The sequence below is a fragment of the Nelumbo nucifera genome, chromosome 2, assembly GCF_055504915.1.
Source record: "Nelumbo nucifera cultivar China Antique chromosome 2, China Antique-T2T, whole genome shotgun sequence".
Taxonomy (NCBI): domain Eukaryota; kingdom Viridiplantae; phylum Streptophyta; class Magnoliopsida; order Proteales; family Nelumbonaceae; genus Nelumbo; species Nelumbo nucifera.
In genome coordinates this window covers 20,079,631-20,107,237 of record NC_142650.1, presented here as the reverse complement: position 1 = coordinate 20,107,237, position 27,607 = coordinate 20,079,631, and the positions used below count along the sequence as shown (strand labels likewise).

Genomic DNA, 27,607 nt, shown 5'->3' with positions numbered 1-27,607 from the left:
TATTTTTTTAAGAGTTAGAGTTTCGCATAATGCAAGGGCATCGCTAGCTGCTGGCTCATGAGGAATGGAGGAAACAACCAGCTCAGATAGAAAGAGAGAGAGAGAAAGAGATGGGTTTGTTAACCAAAAAGCATAAAGCATAATGAAGTTGCTCCTATCATGGAACGTTAGAGGTGCAGTTAGCCTCTAATTAGAGGGCAGATTAAGGAGCCTTTGCTCTATCTTTCTAATGGAAACTAGGGTTAATCCATCTTGAGGTGATAAGATAGTCAAATCTTTTGGTCTTTTTTAAGTTGTTTACTGTATGCCCAATAGGCCATGTGGGTGGTCTATAGTGATTTGGATGTAATCAAATACACAGACAGGTTTGTTCTTTGCTATTTTATGTGATAAATATCTAAATATATCACTTTTACAGATGCCTCTCCCAGCAAAAAATGAGCAACCAGTAGTATGGCAGTGGCTAAAAGACATTGGAGGAGCTTGATATGTGATGGGTGACTTAAACAATATTCTATATGTAAAGGACAATCTAGGAGAAGAAGAAAAATAACTCCAAGCCAAACAAAAAGATGTGTGGTAAATGATAAACTATTATGGTCTCATTATACATTATACATGTGGAAATTGAAAACAATATTATTCAAGAAAGTTTTGATAGGTGAGGTAATGGAGATGGGCCTACCCAAAAAAAAATGCTACATTGGAAAACTTACCTATTTTGGCATCGGACTATGCCCTGATTCATTTATTTATTTATTGTAACAAATAATTACTAAAATGAATATAACAAGCCTTTTACATTTGAGGCCATGTGGAGCCTTCAACCTGAAGTGGACATCGCCAATAAGCAAGCTTGGGAAACCACAATAAAAGATTCTAAGGAGTATGGAATTATAATAGCAAAAAAATTGAAAGAATAGAACAAATGTAAGCTTGGTGGCATACACAAGAGAAAGAAAGCACTTATGGAAACTCTGCAACATATCAAAAGGATGCTCCACCCTAGAAAAACAAAAGAAGGGTTTTCTAGAAATAATTAAATAATTTTCTCCCTAAGGAAGAACTTTTCAGGGCCCAACAAGCAAGAAGTAACAGGCTTTGGTGACAAAAATACTAGGGCCCCGTTTGGTTTATGGGAATCGGGTCTGGAATTGGAATTGGAATCGGAATCCTATTTCATTCCTGCTGGAATGGCATTCCCCCATTTGAGGCAATGGTCATTCCTGCCCCTCCCTTGGGAGTGAAACTCTATTCCTATTGATTTTAATTCTCATTACAAACTATGGGAATGGACTATTCCAATTCTGATTTCGGAGGATTTCGAATCCGATTCTGATTCCGATTTCAACTATGAACCAAACGGATCCTACATTCCTTTTTATAACATGGCCATGATTAGAAAAACTATAAACAAAATTACAGGAGTTAAAAGACAATAATGAATGGACCTCTAATATAGAGGAAATTAAACAAATATTTAGACAAAAGTCCAATAAAGATTCAATATATAGGGAATTGATCACAACATTGGCAAATTCATTGAGAATAAATGTCCTACATATCTGGGAATTGGAAAGGAAAGCAAGTCATGAAGAGATCTGAGAATCCCTCAAATCCATGCTAGCGTTCAAAGCATCAGGACCGGATGACTTGAATGTTTTATTTTTCAAAAAAAAAAAAAATACTGGACGGTCATACATGAAACTGTACAAAAAGTTGTCAGAGTTTATTTTTTACTCTACAAAATGATAAGAAAAATTAATAAGACTTTTATAGCCCTAGTTCCCAAAATCTAATCTACTAAAACACCTGTATGCAATGTCATATACACAATAATAACAAAGATATTGATTTAGAGAATTAAATTAATATTAACTAAAAATATCTCCCCATATCAAGGAGTGTTTATGCAAAACAAACAAATAATATATAATATCTTAATTGCATATGAAATCCAAAATACTATGAAACAAAAAAAAAGAAGGAAAATAAGATTGACATGGAAAAAGTATATGATAAACTAGAATGGGAATTTGTTGAAAAATATTAAAATTTGGATTTAATAGGGAATGGGTTGATTGGGTAATGGTATGTACTTTGTGCAGAACCATTAAAATAAAAAGAGCAAGAACTTAAGGGGTGAAAGCCAAAATTAAGGAGGTCCCAAAATCTAAATCCTTGACTTTATTGATGATTGTCTAATATTTTTCACAATTACAATTCCTACATCTGCAAAAATTAAGAACATAATGTGGGAATATGCAAAAACATCTGGACAACTCCCCAATTATGGGAGATTAGCCCTAACATGGTCAAAACATAAATCAAGAAAATTCCAAAAATTATTTGCATGCATTATGCACATACACCTAGAGTCAAGGAATGCATCATTCTTGGGGAACTCCTAGTAAATGGAAGGGTTACTAAACAAACTTTTAACATGACAATAGAGAAAATAAAAAAGAGACTTCTCTCCTTTGTGGACAAGGTCACATTGCTGAAAGCAAAGAAGGGATGATGCCCCAATACCTAATGAGATCATGTAGATTCACAATTAATGACATTGATAAATTACAATAAGGGTTCCTATGAGGAAAGAAATCAAACAAAAGACCAATGGCCCTAGTAAGTTGGAGCCTACCATGTCTAGCTAAACAAAGGGAAGGCATGGATCTTAAGAAAATGGAATGGGTCAATGGTGCAAATATAGCAAAATTGGGATGGAGAATTCGCAATGAAAATGAAAATTTACAGGTGAGAGTAGTTAAAAGCAAATCTCTTAAGAAAAACTTTCTTTGAAGCAAAAAGGAGGAAGATATCTCATGGGCTGGAAGGAAATCCTACACTACCAAATGGGGGAGAAGGAAAATGAGTTGCGCTGCATTTGGCATTCCTTGTTCTAAGGACTTATATCCTTTTTGCTGTTAAAAACTCAGTGTTCATATGGGCATTTTAACTGCAAAAAGGAGACAAGTCCTTAAAATAAGGAATGCCAAATGCAGCCATAGTGTGGGATGATGACCCAAAAGGGTAGTTCTCAATTAAGACTGCCTATAATATATCAAGCGAAGCAATAGAAGAAAGGGCAAACTAGGATAGAGAGATATGAGAATTGAATAAGCATGTGATTTTTGCGGTGATGAGGAAGACCCCCAAGTCATATTATTCATGAGATTTAGCTTTACAAGGCAAATTTAAATGGTGATAAGCTCCATCACCTTGGGGCCCTGGAGTTAGACGAGGATGGGAGAATAGTGGTGTTGTAATAGAACATGAAAAAATTCAAAGACCTATGCTAAAGACTATTGGGAGAAAATTAATTTTAGTAGTCTAAGAGCACAAGATATGCACGTGTTCAATTAAATATTATTCATATATGATATATGGTATTTTGACTTAAATCTTATGACTTGCTCCAAACTAAAACAAATGTCCATTTTATATAATATAGATATATAGAAAAACACTGTAAGTCATTCTAAGAAATTCTTAATATTATAAGCTAACCCAACATTGTGCAAATTTTATACTCAATTGCACTTCCATGCATTTATATTAATGCAAATGAAGTTACACTGCAAACAAATGGTAATTTGCACAATGCTTAATTAGTTTGCTAAGACCATGTTTGGTGAGATGTTTACGTCCATACATCATTTTTCCCGCTACATTTCTTATTTGAGTCATAAATGTAAATGGCAATTCAGTCGTCCGTGACATGAAGGCTCTGTTCCACTCAGTTCTAATCTCTAAGATCATAATCCACTTTCAGTGGTACAGCTTTAATTTAAGGTCTTGAAAGGTCAACACTCAACACCATAGTTGTACTTGGAAAACGAAAATGCAAACTCGACTAAGCAACCCACTGAGTCAAGTCACTTTTAACTTTTAAGGGAAATATGCCAAGACTCGGGTCGAATCACAAATCTGAGTCATCAATTTTATTTATTTTACCACCCCACTCGGCTTGAGTCGAGATTGACACGCCGAGTCATCAACTCATCATTGTAGTGTTGCCGTGTTGGGCGAGTCATACTTGAGCCCCGGGTTTTCCATCAATATTCGTACCTGGCTATTGGAAACTTTACATTTACAGGCTATATAGCCTGGAAAAATATTAAAATAAACTTCATACAAGTACAGAACTACAAAATTTAATGTATTTGACTGGGTAATTCTATTAACCAACATTTTCAGTAATATTCTAAGTAGCAAGTAATCACCATTTTAGCTAATATTTATAGTCAGATGGTGTGCCAGAAGGTTCTTGGATCATAATGGATGAGCCTGCAAGTCGCCTTGGAGAGAATACAAGCATTTGGTAGAGAGATGCGAGCACAGGGAGCCCTATCCTCCCTAGGACCCTAGCTGTGGAAGAAATCATGGAGGCGATCCTTAGAAATAAATTGCAATTCTGGCCTTGTGGTACTACTCCTTGGAAGAACTAAGTATAAGACACAATATGCAGAACTTTAAAGCCCAAGATGATAATGACCTAAGCAGCTGTAAAACAATGAAAAATCTTCACTCCTATCTCCAATGTAAGTTCAATGACAACTCTTCCCACTGTAACAAGGAGAAAATAGACCCTACCTAAAGAAACAAGAATTGCAACTCAAGCACTTGCGCTTCCCCTTCTTTGAATTGGTTTGTAAAGCACAACAGTGACAAATTTTGAACGGAAACGATGCGTTATCCCAAGTGCCACTACTGATCGTGGACTCTCCCTATTCTCTATGTAGAGATGATTGAGAATAACATTTTGAGGCAAAGGAAGGGTAGCAGAAGCATCTCTGCTTGCTGGAAAGCTCAACAAGGTGTGTTGCAAGTGAGGAGGAACAATAGGCGGGTCCCTTGCTTCATCTTCATTCCCAGGGTATGGGTTGTTGTAACTTGAATCGGGTGAGTTGGGAACCTCAAAACCCACAACACTAACTTCCTCCTGCATCAGGGCTAGGAGTGTAATCCATGACATAAAATTCAGGTGATCCAAGTAATCAGGAATACTAGAATCACAAGGTTAATTGCATACCTGATCTTCAGCATACATATTATCCATGTTAATAGAGATGATAACTGGCTAGGAGTACCAAATCATCAATAGTGGATAATTATAGTGTCTATGAGCCTGAAAAGACAACAATTACTCTTGCATAAGTACTCTAAAAATACCAAAAAGGGAATACTAGTTATGACAGAAATTAATCATTAAAAATGTGAAAGGAATTTCTATCACCATTTTTAAATATTTCCTAAATAATTCTTATTCCTAGGCTGGGAAGGGCAGACCAGACAGACCTGAATCAAAGTGATCTAATTATATAGGACCTGTATGTGTCCCAATTATAATTGGGTTGGGATTGGTTTTGGTTGTTCCAAATTCACACATAATTGTATATATAAAATCATGTGTATGTATATTGGCATATAAGAAAGATAACACCTCATCCCTAGTCTAATACCTATTTTCTCATGTTATAATTGTAATATTCTAAATCTGTCAATTTAACCAATAAGTAGGTTAAAAGTATAGCTGTCAATTATATTTGGGTCTTATCAGTTAGAGACCTGGTTGTCCTGATTACTTTTCAGCAAAGAAAAAAGATTGTACTGATTACAGACCCTATAAGGTCTACTTCAGAACTGGTTCTGCACATTTACTTGTTGAGTTGGAACAGGATCTACCCTGACAAGGACCCTATCCAACCCACTTATCAGTTAGAGACCTGGTTGTCCTGATTACTTTTCAGCAAAGAAAAAAGATTGTACTGATTACAGACCCTATAAGGTCTAGTTCAGAACTGGTTCTGCACATTTACTTGTTGAGTTGGAACAGGATCTACCCTGACAAGGACCCTATCCAACCCACTTACAGCACTACTTATTCCAATCGCCATGCAGTCACACAGTTGTCTTCTAGTTATTCACTATGAACAACTGAATGATCCGATAGCTCTATACTGGAGATATCCTGAATATTAAATACCAAACCATGTTTTGGTATTTTCTTCCCCCAAAGCAACCACACAATGCAAGTTGAATTACAGAAATAGATGTAGAAATAAACCTGTTTTACCCTTACCAGTCTCCAAAAGAACAAAAGGAAGAAAATTATGTGACAGATGAAGGGACAACTTGAATGATCTAATTTCTTGCACAAACTCAACAGGCATCAATCAAGTTTAAGATTGTTACTTCAACAAAGTGTATGAAAGAACACCAATAGTCTCTTCTTTTTCCTCTTTCCTCTGCATGTAAGAATGTCAAGATCTTTCCACCAAATATGCAACAGTACGAAGATAATTGATTGTTTTCATCTTTTTTTTTTCCTTTTTTTTTTTTTGTGTGTGTGTGTGGGAGAGGGGGGGGGGGGATGGAACATAAGAATTATAGGGGAGTAGTGGCAGTGAATGCAGGTTAAGAAGCAGTGGCAACCCCAAATAAGTCACTGGCAATGCATTCAGGGACGTTTAGATTCATCAGAAGTGAAATGTCGTGACACCATCCCTGTTAGGATTTGAAGACATCTGTGGCATTTGATTGTAATAGCCCCAAATCACACAATTTCTTATCTCTCCCCTTTACACGATTTGCAGTCTGAAATTCAAGTTTCTCAGACCTCCGAAGACCCAGCTCTCTCCCTTTATAGACCATGAACTATAGAATATGTGGACATGAGAATCCACCTGAATTTTGCAAAGTAGATACCAGCAATCTTTCTTTCAAGAAAATGTATCTAATTCGTTAAAAGCAACAAGAGGGGTGCATGAAATGATGTGCATCAAAGCCAACCAGGAGGAAAAAAATGTCTAGCCTCAGCAAGTAGTGAGCCAATCTCCACGGGCCACCATCCTTTTCCTCTAATCATTTTATTGTATTTGCTGAATCGCCTTCAATGGTTAAATGAGTTTATGCCCAAATCTCTTCTATGCTAAGCCCAGTCAGAGCAGCCAACACCTTGGCCATTGTAGAATCAACAGCCCAATCAGGGCACTAAAGGCCCAACAAATATTTCCATCCCTTTCTTGGATTAAACCTCCAATTCCTGCTGCGCCAGTGCTTACCTAAAGCACTTCCATCAAAACTCAATTTCTTCTCCAACTCTTCCTTTGTGATATAAACCCAGTGGGAGACAAGAGTCAAAGGTGAAGCATGCAGAAGCTCCACCACACTCCTATGCAACTCACTCACGAAACATCCTTTAAAGTCCACAGAATTAAGTGCCCACATGTTACACAAATAAGTAATATGAGAGATCAAGCCTTCCACGGATCCGGATTTATTTTCAATAATCTGGTTATTTCTTTCTTCCCACACTCTCACATTACCACATGAATAACAGTACACCAACATGTGTTTGTTTCCTCTCCTTCCAAGACTTTTAGCCTACCACTGCCAAAAAAAATCCAGAAGAAGCTTGGGAGCTACCCAACTGTAACCACAACTGCCCATGGGCTATCAGCAATGGAGTTCATCCAAACAGTACCATCTCAGAATCACCTTTTACCAATAGTTTATCATAGCTTAGGAAAAGGCAAATTTCAGACCCTAAAGTGAGTAGTTTGTAATCTTTCAACGAGTCCCTTCCAATTGGCCTGGAATAGACCAAGACAGGTTCCCTAGCAGCCCCCATAAAGCATCACCCACACCTAAGGAGCTCAGTGCCTATAAGTATCCAACAAAATTCAGTTTAAGCCTTCTATTTTAGAGGCCTTGTACTGTGATAAGATTCCTCCTTTGTAATTTTTAGGGGTCTGACCCCTGTTTGTTTTGTACACCTTGTGTACCCCCCCTCTCATTTTTCAATGAATTAAGTTAACTTTTCTCAAAAAACAAAAAAAGATTAGGATGTCAAGACATTATTTTAAATTATTTCCATGTGGTTAAAAATACACATATTAAGCATCTTTTTTTGAAGATAAAGCAATAAATTTTATTAAAACAAAAAAGAAGTACAAAGAAAGGTGATGAACAATCGCCCAAGGGAAATTAAAACCCAATGAACAATCAACTAAAATAAAACAAAACCCTGCCAAGTAAAACCCCACACAAGTCAGCCCCTTACAAAAGGAAACAAAAGCAATTTAAAACCAACAAAGATCCCGATCATCAAACAAGCAAACGACTCCCTTTCCAGCCCCAAGCACCCACAAACGCCACCCAACAAGAACCCAAATCAAAAGCCCAACCCACTAACGGACTCTTATTCATTTTCTTCTTGTTCAATTTTTGAATGCAATCTTCTTTTTTTTATTTTTGATCAATGAAAATGATTTTATTAAAAAAGAGAATATTAGTACAGAGAATGGGTAGCCTCGGCTACCCCAATGTCCAAAGACATTCCACCTAAAATTTGCTTTGTAGACTTACAACAGAGCCCAAAAACAATGTTCCCTGTTAGCCCCTTGCTTTGCTAGCTGATCTGCAAACCCATTTGCTGCTCTTGGAGTCCACTGAAATAATACCTGCATATCCTTTGTGGAGTGATTAATTTTCTTAATCTCATTTCTGAATACCCATGGAACCTTTCCATCCTGCCTCAGCCAGCTTATCACCACTTTGGAGTCACCTTCTACAACCAACTTCCTTACACCTATTTCCGAGGCCTTTTGTATACCGAAAACCAGAGCTTTTAGTTCAGCTGTAATGGAATCTCCCCACCCAATAGGGCCAGAAAACAGCCCCACTACATTGCCCCTGTCATCTCTAATGACCCCACCAATACCAGCCATGCCCGGGTTGCCAAAACTGCTCCCATCAAAGTTTAATTTGAGGAATCCCGCTTCAGGAGGATTCCAGCTTCTTACTACTTTCTTTTTAGCAGATGATGAGGAAGCTACAGCCCTCCAGTTCCTGATTATATCATTCACAGTAAAGTCTGAGAATGACTCCATCGATTTTACCCATGAAGTCACTTTTAACATAATCCCCTCTATCAGTAATTCCTTACACCTTTTCTTCCCTTCAAAAATCCTCAGATTTCTTTCCTCCCATAACATCCAAAGTACTGCTGCCCGTGTGCATCTCCATAAGGTTTTCCCCCTTCTCTTTGGCCACCTGAAAGTGGAGGCTTCAAACAAACTCCCCAGGCTCACTGGGGTCTCCCACCTGCAACCAAAGAGAGAAAAGAACCACTCCCATATGCTGCTAGTTACAGGACAGGAAACAAAAATATGAAGAGCAGTTTCACCATTAGATTCACACAAACAACACCAATTAGGTGAAAGGCACCAGCCAGGCCTCCTCCTCTACATCAGATCACAAGTGTTAATTGCACCATGGTAAACTTCCCAACAAAAGGCACCCACTTTAGGGGGAATAGGGCGACACCAGACTTCACAAAATGGAAAATGGACCCCAGGTTGAAAGAAGTCAAAGCTTTGAAGAAGGACGCACAACTGAACTCACCAAGGGGGTTCGGTATCCAAATTCTAGTGTCTTGCTTGGTAGAATCTATACAAATCCCATCAAGCAACTAAATAATAGCTGACACCAAATCCAACTCCGAGTCACACACATTTCTGCGGAGACCCAGGTTCCAAGCATACCCAGATAGTGAGGGAGAGGGGGGCAGGAAATCAGCAACCGGTTTTCCTTTAAAGCGGGACAGCAAAAACTGAAGGGAATAAAGTCTTTAAAGAAGAGTCACCCACCCAAACATTTTCCCAAATTTTGACTTTGTTACCTGAGTTGAGATCAAACCTAACATGATTGAGGAACAATGGGAGGAGTTTGTGAATCACTTTCCACGGTGAAGCACTGGAAACCCTATAAGACACCCCAGCATCCCAACCATTTTCAGAGAGCCCATGAATACTAGTCACAATTTTGTGCCACAGCCTATCTGTTTCTTGTGGGAACCTCCATAACCACTTTCCTAGTAGAGCCTCATTCTTTTCCTTCAACCTTCCTAACCCCAATCCTCCAAATTCTTTCCTCCTAGTTACAAGATCCCATCTTACTAAATGATCTTTCTTCTTCTCGCCCGGTTCCCACAAGAAATCCCTCATTATTCTCTCTAATTTCTTTCTCACAGCTTGAGGCAAACTAACCACCGAGAGGTAGTAAACTGGAAGGTTTGCTAGGGTAGACTTGATAAGAGTAATCCATCCCCCCAGAGAGATATAATTCCTCTTCCACACCGCAAGTTTCTTTTCAAACCTCTCCACAACTGGATTCCAAAAATCTATGCTTCTGGGATTTGCACCAAGGGGGAGCCCTAAATACTTGAGTGGCCACTCACTGCTTAAACACCCTAATTCCTTGGCCCAAACATTAATCTCTTTTGGTGCTAAATTGATCCCTGCCACCTGGCTCTTGTGGAGATTCACTCTTAGATTTGTCACTTTTTCAAAGATTTTTACCAACATTCTCAGATTTCAAAGGCCTCTTATCCTTGCAAAAACCTTTGACGCTGTTATCTGTTGTTGACTCTTTCTATTTTTCTGAGTTCTGCATATTCTGATTGTGTTTAAATTTCCAACTGCTTCTTCCAATTCTCCAACAGATTTCTGACCCATCCTCCCCTCTTAGCCTTCTTTCAGCTCTTTCAACTCTTGAGTTATTAAATTCCTTCGCAAACTCCTCCCCACCTAAGAAGAACAAACCCAAAATCCTGCTGACTTCCACTTCTTTATTTACCATTTTTTCAATGTTGCCATTCTTCTCCACCTCATGGACCTCGTCAATCATCACATCATCCTCACTTTCCTCCCCAAATCCTTCTCTCTCCCCTCTCTGTTTTCTTCTAAAGGAAGAGCCCTATGTCTTTTTTTTTCTTTTGATAAATGAAGAATCCTATATCTTTTCCTTTTGTAGATACAAACCCCACTTCGATTCTTCCTTACTACGCCCTCATTTCCCCCTCCCTCATTCCCAACCCCTTTCTTCCCTTCTTTCACCTCTACTGAAACATTATCCCCTTCTCTTCCTTTTTCCCCTCCTAGCTCTTCTTCCTTTGTTGTTTCCTTCGTTCCACCCCGCTCTTCTCATCTCCTTGACCAATCTCCTTCTCCTCCTCCTTTCTACCTTCTCTTTCCCGCATAGTCCTAGCTGCCTCTTCGCTATGTTCTTCGTCCATCGCTCCTCTTTGCTCTTCCAAATCTCCTTTTTCTATTTTTTCAAAATCTTCTTCCTTTCCATTAGAGCCTTTCTGAAAGTCGCTGCCATCCCCTTCTTCTCGTTGAATAGCATTATCAACATCAATCGCAAGTACCTCTTTGTTCTCCACACACCTCTTTTTTCTTTGTCACTCCTCTCTAAAGTCACTGAGTTCTTCCGTAGAATCAGATTACTCGAACTCATTTGGCCTTAAATCTGTTGTAGCTTTATTGGAGAAGATGATAGACCACTGTAGCTATCTCCCAACTCCTTTGAAAACTGACTCATGTGACAACTTAAAATGCCACATGAATTAAAACTCATGAGACCCTTCAATTGGTTCAAATTTGTCTCACCCAGATTTAGAAAAAACTCACCGAGATTACCCAGCAAGTTGCTAAAGGTCCTTTGGATCCCACCTGGTTCGGAGCACCCGCCCATGGAGCCTGAACCGCTTTCTATCCTTCTTTTATTTCTTAATCTATCCGGATCTGACATTGTGCCTGACTTAAATAAATAACTCAGCAAACGTTCATATCTCGAAATTGCTCCCTCCCTGTTGTAAATCATTCAATTTTTCTTTCCTTTCCCATGCATAATTATTGACCCTCTCCTTTCCTTCTGACCTTTCCTCTTCCATATCCAGTGCGGCTATAGACTTCTCTTCACCTGGCATTCTTCCTTCCCATCCATCACTACCACGTGGCCTCCAATCTGCCACCTCAACTTCGTCTTCAACCTCCCGCCCATTCCCCCACAGCGACCATTCAATTTCCAAATCTATCCACAACTTCCTCCACTAACCATCAAAAAAGAGCTCGATAGCTCATGGGACTACCTCCAACTTTGGTCCAACTATCCTCAAGCTCATTGCATGAAGATCAGAGGTGTTCACCACTTCTAAATCTCCTCTACAGACATTTGCACTTTTCTCTAGCACTTGGTCCTTCCATAATTTAAAAAAGGAAGGCCAAAGATTTTAATCTCGTCTTTATTTCATTGCACGATGGGTTCCAATTCTCGATCAACACATTGCCCTCCTTAGTATTTAACTGATTATTTCATCCTTAAGATCACCCATCTCCAATATGGATTTCTTCTCATCGAAAGGAACCAACCATGGTGAAGCGGAGGAAGGCAGCATCTTAACAATTTCAACTACAAGTCCCTTCCAATTTTCCACCTTTTTGTTAGGACATACCACCTTTCTTTTCCTCCAATCCTCACCCTTCCCTGTAAACAAAACTTTCGGGACTCCTGAAACACTATTAAACACTTCGACCTCCAATGCTTCTATCCCTCCTGCTTTATCAATCTGAAATTCATCATGGTTTCCTTGCTCTTCTAACAAGGCATCCTCTTTCACCCCTTCTTCAGAACCCTTTTCAACATGGATCAAGTAGTTTTGCAAGGAATTTGTGAACATCTTCCAACCATTGTTGTTCTTGCCTTCAGGCAAACAGAGCATTTGTTTTCTCCCTCCTTGAAATTCTTCTGTAACTATGACGAACCAACCCTTCTGGTTCCATCTGAGCGTCACCTCATATCTCCGATCTAAAGAAAACAACAAACTCCTCCACCCTTGTTTCTTGATGGAAGTGTTGCTCTGTCTACAAAACCTTGTAGCCATTGTATAGCTTCTCCAACCAAGAAAACTATAGCCATTCTCTCTTCCCTTACCTTCAAGGACCAGTGTCTTTTGGTTCTTTGTTCTTCCAATACGAATTTCCTGGCTTCAACCTACAACTCTTGCCTCCACTTAGTCGCGTTCACGAACCTTCCTTTTGCCATCATCATCGTCATCAAATATAATCCCTTTGCAGCAGTTACATGAATAATCTAAGCAGGGGCCATTGCTTGGTGTAATGGTAAAATCTCTAGCTGCCAAGTGTGAGAATGCAGGTTCGAGTCTGAGAGCAGCCACTTTGTGCAAGAGAGAGAGAGAGAGAGAGAGAGAGGCCAAAGATTAGGACCATGTCCAGTATACCCCTCCCAAGACCCCAAATAGTTGGGACCAACATTGGGTAATGACCTTTATTTATCATCATCTAAGCCTTGTCCCAACCATATGGGCTCAACTACATGAATCCTATTTCACCGATCTGCTTAGTGCCATATCCATTGTTAAATTATGGGCACTTAAATCATTTATTATTACTTCCACCCAAATCCTTTTCAGTTTGACCCTAGCTCTTCTAGCCCCCTTCAACTTGTAACAGATAACTTTTTCTATCAAGTACTGTAAAAGGTCTTCTATGCATGTGACCAAACCATCTCAATCTATTTTCTCCCATTTGATCACCTATTGAAGCTACTCCTCGATGAATGGAAAGAGGCTAAGGAAGTAAAGTCGTGGAGTCTTGGTTTTCCTTCCTCAATTTGCTTCCTTTGGTATTTCTCTGTTCCTCCTTGATTATCCAACTTCAAAGAGGACATCCAAAAACTTGAGGAGATCTTCTGACATAATCCCTTTTTCTATCAATCAAAATCAAGAAGGTATTCCTGATGATATATAAGGAGAAGGACCCCTACTAAATGGGGAAGCATAACAAAGCTGAAGTATGTAAACAACAACATCATTGTCTTGGCCTCTTTGTAGACATGGTTGCCTGACTGGCAATATATTCATGGCAAGATTCTTAATCCTATAGAAATGAGTGATTTCCCCATAACCCTTAGAGAAAGCTGCATAGATGGTAAGAGAAAGGAGGTAGGAAGCCCAAATAAGTCACTGGCAATGCATTCAGGGACATTTAGATTCATCAGAAGTGAAATGTTGTGACACCATCCCTGTTAGGATTTGAAGACATCTGTGGCATTTGATTGTAATAGCCCCAAATCACACGATTTTTTATCAACAACTGTAAAAATAGAAAGTCAGTGAGAGATAAACCCTCTTATCTCACCCCTTTACACGATTTGCAGTCTGAAATTCAAGTTTCTTAGACCTCCGAAGACCCAACTCTCTCCCTTTATAGACCATGAACTATAGAATATGTGGACATGAGAATCCACATATTTTGACTGATATGCTTACCAAACAAGGGGTGGGGGCTATGACGTAATTCATTTGGGGAGGGGCTAAGAGATTTTATCCCTTCCTCTTGTACTTAATATTTGTCTTAAACTCTTAATAATATTTTGACTTTGTTATTGATAAAAAAATATAACAGAAGATAAAGTAAGGTTGGAATCAAGAGCAACATTGCCAATACCTGATATCAGGGAAGTGGTACCATCAGCTAGGATAACAATCTGTGAGAAGGGGAAGACAAAGATGCAAAGACATCTGGAGACCCAGTTATGTGATTCAAAGCTCTAAAATCTATAACCCAGGAGCTGGTTTTAGAACTAGAAGCAAGACAAGCTACACCTGCCATTGCAAGAGAGGCTACACTATTGGAAGATGGTGGTTGATGAAGCCTCTCATACTCTTCTTGAGTAATAGATACCATCTTCTTACCTCCTTCCACATCTTGTTCATCTATAGGATTCACATGATTACTTGATGGATCCTCACTCATTGGCGCATGATTAGCCCAAGCAGAAGGCATCCATGCAAATCATAGGAAAAATTAACCATATGTCCTTGAAGTCCAAAATAAGTACACATATGTGGGGCTCCACATCTATTGCCACCTCTACCACAAGGACTTCTCCCATATTGCTAATTTGCTACCACTACCACGATCCAAACAAACTATTTGTAGACCACCACATTCACACTTCTATCATGTCCCCAACTAGCTCCTCTAACCACTGTTGATGCAAATCTCTATGTAGGTGAAAGGAGCTCATTATGTGTGGTAAACACCCTTCTAACACGAGAAAACACCTCAGAGAGAGAGGGAGGAGATCACCACTCCCAAGAATTTGAGAACAAACTGGATCATATTCAGACCTCAACCCAGAGAGAAATCTAGCATTATATACCTTCTAATCTATAGATAATGGTTGATACAGATTCAACTCATTCCTCGGGTTCTGGAGAGTAGAAAAATATTCTTCAACACTCTTATCACACCACCTTGTTGAAGAAGAAAGTACTCCTAGTCAATGCTTTAAAATGCGGAGGCATGATGCAAGGCGTTCCACTACCTAGAGGGCATGAGGCGTAGTTCAAACTGTAAGAGGCATAAGCCTCCCAAACACAAGGATGTGTAAGCCTCCTTAAGAAGAGGGGGAGGAGGAAGATGAGGGAGGATGTCATTTTTCTTTATTTTTAATAAAAATCTTTTATATTGACAAGAATGTAGATGCATAACACTAGCTGAAAGGGAAGGGGGTCTTGTTGAAGTGGAGGCAAGTGAGTCGGAGCAAAGCAAGACCCCTAGCACACAAAAAACAAAGAAAAAAAAAGGGATGAATTGAAAAGGGGTTGGGCCCAGAGCCCCCAACCCACTTTCTTTCCCTTCTCTTTCCTTCCCTTTCCCTTTCCCTTTCCCTTTTCTTTCTTTTCTTTCTTTTCTCTTTTTTTCTTCTCTTTATTTCTTTTTCTTTCCCTTCCCTTTCTTTTCCTTTCCTTTCCTTTCTTTTCTTTCTTTCTGTCTTTTTATATGAGGTGTGTGTGAGGTGCATGAGGCATATGCCTCTAGCATGCCTCATGAAAAAGGCATATGAAGAGTACACCTCAGACGTATCAGCGCCTCAGGGCATTTTGGGGGGCACCTCACCTAGAGGCACGCCTCCTTGTCACGGGGGTAGTTCTGCAGCGGAAGAAACCCGTGCGGCGTCCTGGCCAAGGCAGGCCAGGACAAGCCTTTCTGCGCTTAGAGGCTAGGAGTTGCCCGATGGGATGGCTCCACCAACGTCAGTAGCACTGGATCATGACCTCAAGTCCAATGGCCGGGGCACTCTCCTGGCTCAGACCGGTCCATGGGAGGCGCCGCTTACGTGCTAAAGGGGGACAACCATCATGGAAGGCGACCATGCGCCGATAAGGTGACTTGGCACCGATGTGAAGGGTCTCCTGTATGCCGATGATGACAGGCACCTGTGTGCCATGATGATAGGCAACCGCTTGGGCCGGAACACACCCGTGCGCTAAGGGCAACGGGGTAGCTCACTCAGCTTGGGCAAGGGGCTGGCGAAGTGAAGGGACATGCTTGAGCCAGGCCCGCATGCCAAGCCTCCCTTGAGTATCGGTAGCGCAGTGCCGGTCCAACACTGTCCCCATGAGCAAGTGTGCGCCCATGAGGAACCCTGGTAGCCATGCTAGCCGTTAACCAAGGCCGCCCCGCAAGGGGATGAAGGTCTAGGAGTGCCAAGGTTAGGCACCCAAGGAGGTCGACCACCCCTCCTCAAAGAGTACGTTAAGCTTCTGGTGGTCTGCCTGAAGATGACATCAGTTATCCCAAAAATCTTACAGGCGAAAATGACGGGCATGTCCCTAACGTAAGCCTGCCAAGCGTAGGCAAGGCTAAGCCTGTGCTGAACCGTAACAGGCTCCCCCACTCAATCCATTGTCGTCCTCGACAATGGGTCTTCCTCGTGAATGGGCGTCTGTGTCCCGCGCCATTCACTTCCTTGCCAGTTCCAGGGCTCGCCTGGCCAACCCGGGTCTTGCCTATATTGGTGTCCATTTATGGGGACAGAACCATTTCACCATGCCGGCCTGCCTGGACTTCACCCCTTGTGTCGAGGTTACTCAAACCGCGCAATGGCTATGCCGTTGACTGTGAAAGAAGGGCCCTCGAAGAAATGTGTGTGGTGCTTCGCGGAGGTCCGCCCCATGTATCATCTTTACCTCAAGGCTCAACCGTCTTCATGGTAGCTTTTCTGTGATGCTACCGAACACGTTGATAGGTCTACTCCTCATGTTGGCGATGACACGGGTACCCTTTCACCATGCTGGCCTGTCGACTTCACCTCGCCCTGCGCGGGTTACTCAAACCTAGCCATGGCTTATGCTCTCTGGGCCCTCGAAACTACGCTTCGCCTCGCCGACTCGGGCTACATCTTCACTCCGAGGGGGCCCCACTGCTGCTGCCTCAAGGAGACCTGACCGCTTCAAACGCGAGTGTGGCAACTTTTACCCATGAGTTGCCGAACATGCACTCGCCTTAAGATGAGCTTCTGCTGCTGCAAGTGTTCAACCTGAAAACTGAGCATGTCCACCTAAAACTTTGCCGGTGTAGGGCCGCCATGCTCCAACGGCTAGCGTAACCGCATTCCAAATAAGGCCCACGCGTCTGCCCCCGCATGAGGACAACAACCAATGCGTCTGCACCCGCAAGGGAAGCTGTTTTAGGGTCATTGGAATGGGAACGCGAACATTGAATGGCCTCTTGATAGGCCTGATCTGAATTCTGCTCAGGTAGTGTACCCACATTCCTATCAAGGCTCACGCGTCTGCCACCGCATGAGGACAACAACCAAAGCGTCTGCAACCGCAAGGGAAGCTGTTTTAGTGTCATTGGAATGGGGACACGAACTATGAAATGGCCTCTTGCCAGGCCTGATTTGAATTCTGCTCGATCCTGGGTGGAGGTGACTAGGGACCGCACCCCACAAAATGTTGCTTGTCGAAATGACCGCTTCAACTGGCTCTGGGCTAATCTGCTGAAAACCAACTGCTGTTGCAATTAGCCAACTTGCTCTGATACCAACTGTCACGGGGGTAGTTCTGCAGCGGAAGAAACCCGTGCGGCGTCCTGGCCAAGGCAGGCCAGGACAAGCCTTTCTGCGCTTAGAGGCTAGGAGTTGCCCGATGGGATGGCTCCACCAACGTCAGTAGCACTGGATCATGACCTCAAGTCCAATGGCCGGGGCACTCTCCTAGCTCAGACCGGTCCATGGGAGGCGCCGCTTACGTGCTAAAGGGGGACAACCATCATGGAAGGCGACCATGCGCCGATAAGGTGACTTGGCACCGATGTGAAGGGTCTCCTGTATGCCGATGATGACAGGCACCTGTGTGCCATGATGATAGGCAACCGCTTGGGCCGGAACACACCCGTGCGCTAAGGGCAACGGGGTAGCTCACTCAGCTTGGGCAAGGGGCTGGCGAAGTGAAGGGACATGCTTGAGCCAGGCCCGCATGCCAAGCCTCCCTTGAGTATCGGTAGCGCAGTGTCGGTCCAACACTGTCCCCATGAGCAAGTGTGCGCCCATGAGGAACCCTGGTAGCCATGCTAGCCGTTAACCAGGGCCGCCCCGCAAGGGGATGAAGGTCTAGGAGTGCCAAGGTTAGGCACCCAAGGAGGTCGACCACCCCTCCTCAAAGAGTACGTTAAGCTTCTCGTGGTCTGCCTGAAGATGACATCAGTTATCCCAAAAATCTTACAGGCGAAAATGACGGGCATGTCCCTAACGTAAGCCTGCCAAGCGTAGGCAAGGCTAAGCCTGTGCTGAACCGTAACATCCTGGCATACACCTCCCATGCCTTTTAAAACACTGCTTAGGAGTTAGGAGTACAGGATGCCAAGTTCTTTTCTGACTTAAGTGGTTCAGCCTGGGGTATCATTAAGATTAATGTCATGCCATGCCAAGTGTTAGTGCAGATAGACACATTAGTCCTTTAGTTCTATTCCCTAGTAACAGCGCTTGGTTATATCTTATATGTGATTTGTACAAGTAAGATTTGTTTGTTACTGACTGCATTATCACAAGGTAAGTTTTGTATTAATATGAAAGGGAATGAATGTATTTATATGCAATCCATGCAAATAAGAATCTAAATATTCACAGTACCATAACAAAGTGGATCAAGATGTATTATGTAGCACTTCACCATTCCACAAGCACACCTCAAAATCAACATAGAAAGAAAGATTTTAAATGATATGCATGTCTTGACTCTATCCACCGCATGATCCTTGCTCCTAGATGTTAACCAAAGATGTGGGAATTCCTTTTCTTCCAAAAATGACATCAAAGATCATCAAACCTTAAAAAAACACTTTGGCAACACCGCAACAGCTAAATTCAGAATTTAGTGACTCTACTCTAGGCCCAGCATCATATGCATGCATTACTCAACACATTCTTCCTCAATGTTGAGTGGTCCATAGACCAATATTTTAATTAAAAAGTAAAAAAAAAAAAAAAAAAAACAGAAGCCAAATTCGAAGGTCACCTTGGTAGGGTTTGGAGATCACTAAAAGAAAAAATTGAGAAACATCATTCTTATTTGGCAGAACATGGAGCTATTCATCATGAAATGCAAACCCTTAGATCAGAATAGCATTAGTGTAATATGAGAGAGAGATAAAGAGAAGGGCAGTTGAAGAAGAGGTTGATAAGAAAGAAGATTCACTGGTTGTTAGCTGGTCACAAACTCTGATTGACTGGTTGGTAAGATTAGTTTAATATTCAAATCATATTAACAAATAGAAATTAACATATGAAAGTTTATATTATAAAACAGTATGAACCATGACTCATGAACCAGGTTGAATGACTCAACAGTTTGAATGTTTGAGCAAAACAGGTTTTCATTAAGTAAACAGATTTTTGTATAATAACAGGTATGGGGTTGAGCTACACCATCTTGGCGAGTCAAACAGTTCAACTGTCTAGGTCAACAATGGGTTGAAAACACTAATTCTAGATTCTATTGATCAAATCTAGATCTCAAGGCTATCAAGTGTGTTTTCTTGGGGTAGTAATTGACTCAAAAAGGGTATCAATGTTTTAATCCCATCTCATGTAAGTGGTTTGCGTCCATGGATATTATATTTTGACTCCACACGCTTGTTTTCTCTTAGTTTATCCATTCAAAAGGAGAGTTTTTGTGAACAGAGTCCCTTTGATATTGCTCCTTCATCTTATCAAAATGGTAAGGGAATTTAAGGTGTTCAAGAGATGGCCTAAGACAGTTCCTACCATGTCATTGGATTTCTTGGAACCAAGTCCAAGTACCTCTACTATTACTACTCATGACGATTCATGCCATAATGTGAACAGTCCTTGTGATATTGATGCTTATATTGCCTTATAGAAGGAAAAACATTCTTGTACTAGTACAGTTCATTCCATCTCTAATTCCTTTCTATAAGCAACTATTTCCATCATATTCTACATTTCTTTCTTCAATTTCTTTTGTTTCTTTTCCTAGCAATGTTATGTAGGTTCTCTCTTATCCTAAGTGAAAGGAAGTTATGAGACAATAGATGGAAGCACTACTAAAAAAAATCATACTTTGGAGTTAGTCTTCTACAAAGAAAATAACCTATGAGATGCAAGTGAGTCTTCACCATGAAGTATAAGGCTGATGGATCCATCCAAAGGTGTAGGCCAAATTAATAGCAAAAGGCTATACACCAAGACCTATAGGACAGATCATTAGAAGATCTTTGCTCTAGTTGCGAAAAGTTAACTCTAAGGGCCCTTTGTCTCTTAAACATCTTATTCATGGCCTTTATACCAACTAGACATTGAGAGTGCATTCTTGAATGGACATTTACAGGAAACAAGTTTATATGTAACTTCCACCTAGGTTTTAAGTTCCTAGGAGTGAAGAGAATGTTTATTAGCTGAAGAAATCTATGTACGAGCTGAAATAGTTTTTAAGAGCTTGGTTTGAGAGGGACATAGAAGAGGTAACTTATATCCTAAATAAGTAAGAAGCAATTAGTTGGGGCTAGGTCAAGTGTTGAAGCTGAATTATGGTGTGAAGTCATTCTAAAAAGAAATCAAGTATCTGTAGGGGGAAGAAAAATGGAAGTATTACATTGATTCTCTCCATAGTATTCTGAAGCTCTTCCTTTCAAAGGTTTCTTGGGAGCAAACTCAAACACACAATTACCAGCATACAAGGACCAAATTACAACTTTACATTGATAAAAAAAAAAATTACAATTTTACATGAAAATTAAATTACTTTCATAAACCCTATTGACATGCCAAGTGTGGTTTCTGTGTGTAGGAAACTGTGGACCCCACATTAGTGTACTCGTGGAGCAGCATAGATTTAATTAAGTCTTGATTAGGATTAGCTTTCCTAGTAGGATTAGTTTTAATCTTATCTTATCTTATCTTATCTTGCCATGTAAACATTAAGTCCTATTACAATTATGAAACCATGTATATAAATTCAAAGGGTTGGGTGGCTGTTTAACACAACCAATCACTCTCTTCTCCTAAAATCCTTCCACAAGTTCTTCTCCATCTCTCATGTTATCTTCTCCTCTTCTCTTCTAATTTTCTTTTATTTTCTGTTCAAATCTGTAGTCTTGTACGATTACTTGGTATCAGAGCTTGGATTAGGGATTCTCATGTGAGTTTGATCCAGCTGACCACATAAGAGTTGCCTAGGGCTGGAAGAATAGAGAAAGCTCTCTTCGGCTCATTCTTGGAGGTTATCTACAGCAGCAGTCCAAAGATTGGATCGTATCTTTGATAACCAGGAAGAATCAGAGGAAGAGAAAAGGATCAAGATCAATCCTTGATCAGTACTAGAGGTGGCAATCAGAATTTCAAAGGATTTCTGTTCGATCAGTACTAGAGGTTGTGATTAGAATTTCCCCTTCAAGATTAGAGGATCAAGATCAGTTCTTGATCAAGACTGAGAAAACCCTCAAGTTTCAGGGCTGTTATTGCTTCAGGACTTGTCTCCCTCGATTTCTTTGCTCTCTGGAAGATCCAGTAGAGCTGTTTCAGCAGGACTGTTACAACAGAACTGTTACAGTTTTTTTTTTTAATGCTATCAGTCTCAATAGGCCGACTGTCACAAAAATTAGGGCTTCTTTTATTGCTATTACCTGCTGCAGACCCAGTAGGCCGACTGGTGCAGTAATTAGGAAGTTTTTTTTTACTGATCATTAATGGAGTTTAAAAGCCAAGAGGAGGGTGTTTTGGGGACTGGTTCAAGTAGCATGTCTAAAAACACCTTCCAAATTACAACTGTAAAGTTTGATGGTTCAAACTACTTAGAGTGGGCCCAATCAGCCATGATGGCCATTGGGGGAAGAGGAAAGCTGAACTACTTGTTGGGGGATGTAAAGGAACCAACTAAGGAGGATCCTACTTATGCTAGGTGGATTCAAGAAAATTATTTGGTGATGACATGGCTGTGCAACTCCATGCAGCCACACATCAGCCAAAATTACTTATGGGCAAAAACAGCTAAAAAAATATGGGATGTTGTGAAAGAAACCTACTCTCAGCCCCTTAATGTTGCTAGGGCTTATGAGCTGAAATGGGAAGTTAGAAATCTCAGATAAGGAGAAAAACAAGTCTCTATTTATTTTTCAACCCTAAAATCTCTGTGGCATGAAATTGACCATCTTGAGACAATGAAATGGGAAAGTCAAAGAGATGCACAGACTTACAGAAGACAAGTTGAAACTAACAGAGTATTTGAGTTCCTGTCTGGTCTAAATTCTGAGTATGATATTATAAGACAGCAGCTGTTGACAAGAGAGGGTGTGACTCTGTCTCGAGCCTATTCCCTAGTGCACAGTGAGGAGACTAGGAGAAAGGTTATGTTGCAGCAACAGCCTTTCGAATCTGTTCTGGTAGCAGTTAAACCCAAGTCTAGGGGAGATAAGGAAAGGACTATGAAGAAAGAGGCTAAGAAGGACCTAGTGTGTGAACATTGCAAGAAACCTAAACACACTAAAGACACTTGTTGGAAGTTGCATCCACATCTAGTTCCAGCAAAACTCAGAAACAAAAAGGGGAATAACAATATGGTTGTTAACACTGATAGTGCAGCCTCAAGAGGCACTCCTCTAGACACCCTAGCTACTGTCTAAGCTGCTCTGACACAGTTGGAGAGTGAAGTTAGTAACTCAGTACCATCTCCTTAGCCACCATCAGCTCCTTTAACCTCATCTTTTGCTCAATCAGGTAATCGGGCCTCAGCTTATCATGCTTCAGCTCCAGGTAATACAAAGCATTCTTGGATAATAAATTCAGAAGCATCCGACCATATGAATGGCTTGCCATCACTTTTTTCTACCTATCATTTATCTTCTGATAAAGACAAAGTGTCCATTGTTGATGGATCCCTTGTCCCTATTGCTGGCAAAGGAGACATCAAGTTGTCTGATGCCATTTCCCTATCTTACGCCTTGCATGTTCCTAAGCTTAATACTAACTTGCTTTCAGTTAGTAGCATTACAAAAAAACATAATTGTTCCTAAGCTTAATACTAAAATGAAATCTCCATTTACCCTTCTATACCCTGATAAAGAATTGTTCACCATTCCACTTAAAACCTTTGGTTGCACTTGCTTCGTTCATATCCTTGGTCCTCATCATTCCAAATTTGATCCTAAGGCCTCCAAATGTATTTTCCTTGGTTATGCACAAACTCAAAAGGGATATTGTTGTTATGAACCCACTTCTGGAAAAAGATTTGTCTCAATGGATGTCGCTTTTTTTGAGGATAAACCCTATTATCCATGGGTTTCTCCTCAGGGGGAGAATAGTGAGGCTGGGATTAGCACATCAGAAGTTCCTTTACCAATCCCATTAAGTGAAGAAGGGCGTAGTGGGGAAGGTTATTAAAGGTGCAGGGATGTGAGAGTCTATCACAGACGATGGAGACAAGTTTATTTCGGACATCAGCAGTTCAGGCCAGTCCCAACCCCCTCTGCAGATCTAGATCCCGGTACCACAGTAGCCCCAGTTCCTTCTGCAGATCCAGGTACCATAGATACTACAGGTGAGAGACATCCCGCCATGGAGCCTTCACCACCTTCATTAGATGATATTGACCTTCCCATAGCAGTCCATAAGGGCAAGCGCCGTTGCACCACATCCACAGCTCACTGCATTTCTCAGTTTTTGTCCTATGATCATTTGTCTTCCTCCTACAAGTCTTTTCTTGCATCCATTGCGGATATTCCCATTCCCAGAACAATACGGGAAGCATTGGCAGTACCAGAATGGAAAGATGCAATAAAAGTAGAAATGGATGCCCTCATCAGAAACAATGCCTGAGAAATAGTTGATCAGCCCAAAGGAAAAAAACCAGTTGGATGTGATGGGTATTCATTGTGAAACATAATGCTGATGGTTTTGTTGAAAGGTACAAGGTATAAGTCCTGATTAATTGCAAAAGGATTTACTCAGACATATGGTATTGAGTACTTAGAAACTTTTGCACCAGTATCAAAGATGACCACTATCAGAGTCCTATTATCTCTTGTAGCTAATTACTCTTGGCCATTGTATCAAATGAATGTTAAAAATGCCTTCCTCAACGGAGACTTGCAAGAAGAATGTAGGCCTCCTGGATTTTATGGTATGGAGACAGGAAAAAAGGTTTGTCGATTGAACAAAGCCTTATATGGACTAAAACAATCCCCCAGAGCTTGGTTTGACAGATTCAAACGAGCCCTTGAAAGGTTCGGATATGTGCAGGCCCAGTCAGACCACACCTTGTTTATTAAGAGAGTGGCTTCTTTTGTAAGTTTGCTTGATGTGTATGTGGACGATATTGTAATAACAATAAGTGATGCTAGTGAAATTGAGTCTCTTAAGCAACTCCTTCATCAAGAGTTTGAGGTAAAAGATCTGGGGGAACTAGATTCAAGCAACTTCTTGGGCATTGAGGTATCTAGATTCAAGCATGGGATTTTTGTCTCTCAACGAAAGTATGTTCTTGATCTGCTAGAAGAAACATGAAAGTTGGGAGTTAAGCCTGCAGACACACCTATTGAACAGAACCACAGGATCAATGTTGAGGGAGGAGAGCCTCTTGAAGATAAAGCTATGTTCCAACAGTTAGTTGGAAAACTTCTCTATCTTTGCCTCACACGACCCGACATCAATTATGCAGTCAGTGTAGTTAATCAGTATATGCACTCTCCTAGAACTACTCATCTCCTTGCAATTGAGAGGATATTAGCATATTTGAAGAGGTCCCCAGGCAGAGACATTTTGTTCAAGAATAATGACCACATGAAGATAGAAGTCTACACAGATGCTGATTGGGCTAGTTGTGTTGATGATCGAAGATCTACCTCTGGATATTGTGCCTTTATAGGAGGTAACCTGGTCTCCTGGAAGAGTAAGAAACAAAGTGTTGTTTCTCGCTCCAATGTTGAAGCTGAATATAGGTTCATGGCAAATGGTGTGGCTGAGATCCTATGGTTAAGATCATTACTTAAGAAATTGGGTATTGTTTATGAAAAACCCCTAATGTTGTATTGTGATAATCAGGATGCCATTAATATAGCTCATAATCCAGTACAGCATGACAGAACTAAGCATATTAAAGTGGACCGGCACTTTATCAAAGAAAGGGTTACATCTCAAGATGTACGCCTTCCCTACATCACCTCCAACATGCAGCTTGTAGACCTCACCAAGGCTGTTTCAAAGAAGAAATTAGAAGAAGATCTATGCAAGTTGGGAATAACAAACATCTACTCCCAACTTGAGGGGGAGTATAGGAAACAGTGGACCCCACATTAGTGTACTCGTGGGACAGCATAGATTTAATTAAGTCTCGATTAGGATAAGTTTTAATCTTATCTTATCTTATCTTGCCATGTAAACATCAAGTCCTATTACAATTATGAAAGCATGTATATAAATTCAAAGGGTTGGACGGCTGTTTAACACAACCAACCACTCTCTTCTCCTAAAACCCTTCCACGAATTCTTCTTCTCCTCTCCTCCTCTTCTAATTTTCTTTTATTTTCTGTTCAAATCTGTAGTCTTGTACGACTACTCTGTGAATAAAGGACCACTAGTAAAATCAAATCCTCCTTGCAACAAATAAGTAACTATCTAAGAGAGAACACATAATGACTTAAATTTGATATGCAACTTAACAAAAAGTTCAGATTTTGGTGATAATAAAATTTATGTGTAGGTATATGATGGTCACCTAGACCATCAGAGCACAGAAGGCACTAAACCAATACAATATGAATGCCTGCGATGAGTTCACAACTCACACGCACATCTGCGATGAGCTCGGAACCCGCACAGACATGCGATGAGCTCATGACCCGAAATGAGATGCGATGAGCTCAAGACCCGCGCGGGTTTGCGATGAGCTTAAAGCCATCGTACAACCGCAACGGGTGCAAGCTCATCGCAGGTCAGAAACATGTGCGTCACTAATAATGCATATGACGAGATGCCTCACAAGTATAAAGAGGACATACAAGATAAATAGTGATGTCACCCGCGCCACATTAGTCTAAGAGGCTCGCGAAAGAAAATAATACACGTGTATTATGAGAATCTTTAGATGAAAGAAAAACACGTCCTTGAGATATCTCATAAGACACGTGGCAAAACCCTAGTGGTGTTCCCTGACAAGTGACACCGGATCTAAGATTCCCTTCCCTAATGGGAATCAAACACTTTTGGCTCCTTCCTTTCGGGGCCTCAGGATCTCTCCCCATAAATAGGGGTCCAACCCGTAACGAGATCATCACCCTAGCCTTTAGCCTGTCTCCTGCTCCCGGCCCCACAGTCATTGAAGGAGACCCCCACACCTTACCTCCCTACTCACAATATGTCCTAACAAATGAATTCAAACCCTGGCAAAGACTTCACCCTCCTCTACAAACAATCTCTACCCAGAAAGAGTTCATATTTACAATGTAAATAAATCTTAAGGCATAAAATTAAATCAAACAGTGTTATCAAGATAACTTTTTGAAGAAAAAACAAACCTGACTGGCGCAGGCAATGTCCTTCAAATACGAAACAGCAGGTAGCTCCTCGCTTCGAAAGAAAGATAGATAGGAAAATGCCAAAGAGAAGAAAATATTTATAGCGGAAGCTTATCTGCAAAACCATGCAAGCCCAGATGAAATTGAAGTCAACCCATCAACCTATCAAAAAACCATGGGAACAAAGAAAACTCAACAATCTAAAGCATGCGCTGGAAATAAAAATATCAAACAAATCTCTCAAAATATTAAAAAAAAAAAAAGAAATTTAGAAGACAAGTTAAATAAGACCCACTAACCCACCCGCAAAAAACGGGTAGCAAGAAAAAAATAAAGAAGAGAACTCAAAGAGTGATTACGATAAAATAAATTAGAGATTTTCAAATTCAAAAGATGAAAAACAATAAAATCATATGATCCCATAACGAGAAAAAATCTTGCCAATAACAGAAAAAATGGCAAAAAAAAAGCAAGATTGTAATTATTCAAGTACCAAATGAGGAACCCACCAATGCTCCATCCCTTCTCCCACCAGAAAAAAATCGGTCCAGAGAATCAGACAAGAAATCTTCAAAGAAAACCAAATCTAAGACAACAATCTTCCTCGAATCCCCTCTTCCCCACAATCAGAGAGATTCTTGAACCCAGAAACAATAGACTAAAATAAATAAGGTAATTTCTGAAAAATAAAATAAAATAAAAAAAGAATCCAGATTCCAGAGCGAAACAAGTTACATGCTCATGGAAAGGCCGAGCCTGCACCTGGTTCTTGATTTTGGGAAGCCAAGTAGCAACGGTAGCCTGCTCGCGCGAGTAGGAAAGCGAAGCTACGCGCGATCTGTGTTGGTCGGTGAGTGCAAATAGCGCGTGTATGAAGTAGGAACAGGAGCCTGCTCCTCGGGAACATGACATATTAG

The 27,607-nt window shown here is 40.8% G+C and overlaps 1 protein-coding gene across 6 annotated transcripts; it reads right to left on the bottom strand.

Moving 5' to 3' along the window:
- Nucleotides 1-4,086: 4,086 nt before the first annotated feature.
- On the bottom strand, nucleotides 4,087-27,607 carry LOC104595083 (SNF1-related protein kinase regulatory subunit beta-3). 6 transcript variants are annotated; one of them, XM_088898800.1, is made up of 5 exons: nucleotides 27,453-27,607; nucleotides 26,691-26,805; nucleotides 5,036-5,131; nucleotides 4,597-4,945; nucleotides 4,087-4,506 (listed from the first exon to the last, which is right to left on the bottom strand). In XM_088898800.1, exons 3-4 carry the CDS (start codon nucleotides 5,060-5,062, stop codon nucleotides 4,619-4,621), a joined length of 354 nt encoding a protein of 117 aa, XP_088754926.1. In that variant the 5' UTR covers nucleotides 5,063-5,131; nucleotides 26,691-26,805; nucleotides 27,453-27,607; the 3' UTR covers nucleotides 4,087-4,506; nucleotides 4,597-4,618. The 6 variants fall into 6 exon arrangements, with proteins under 6 accessions (XP_088754926.1, XP_088754925.1, XP_088754924.1 ...); XM_088898799.1 differs by having other exon boundaries at nucleotides 27,426-27,582; XM_088898798.1 differs by having other exon boundaries at nucleotides 27,200-27,454.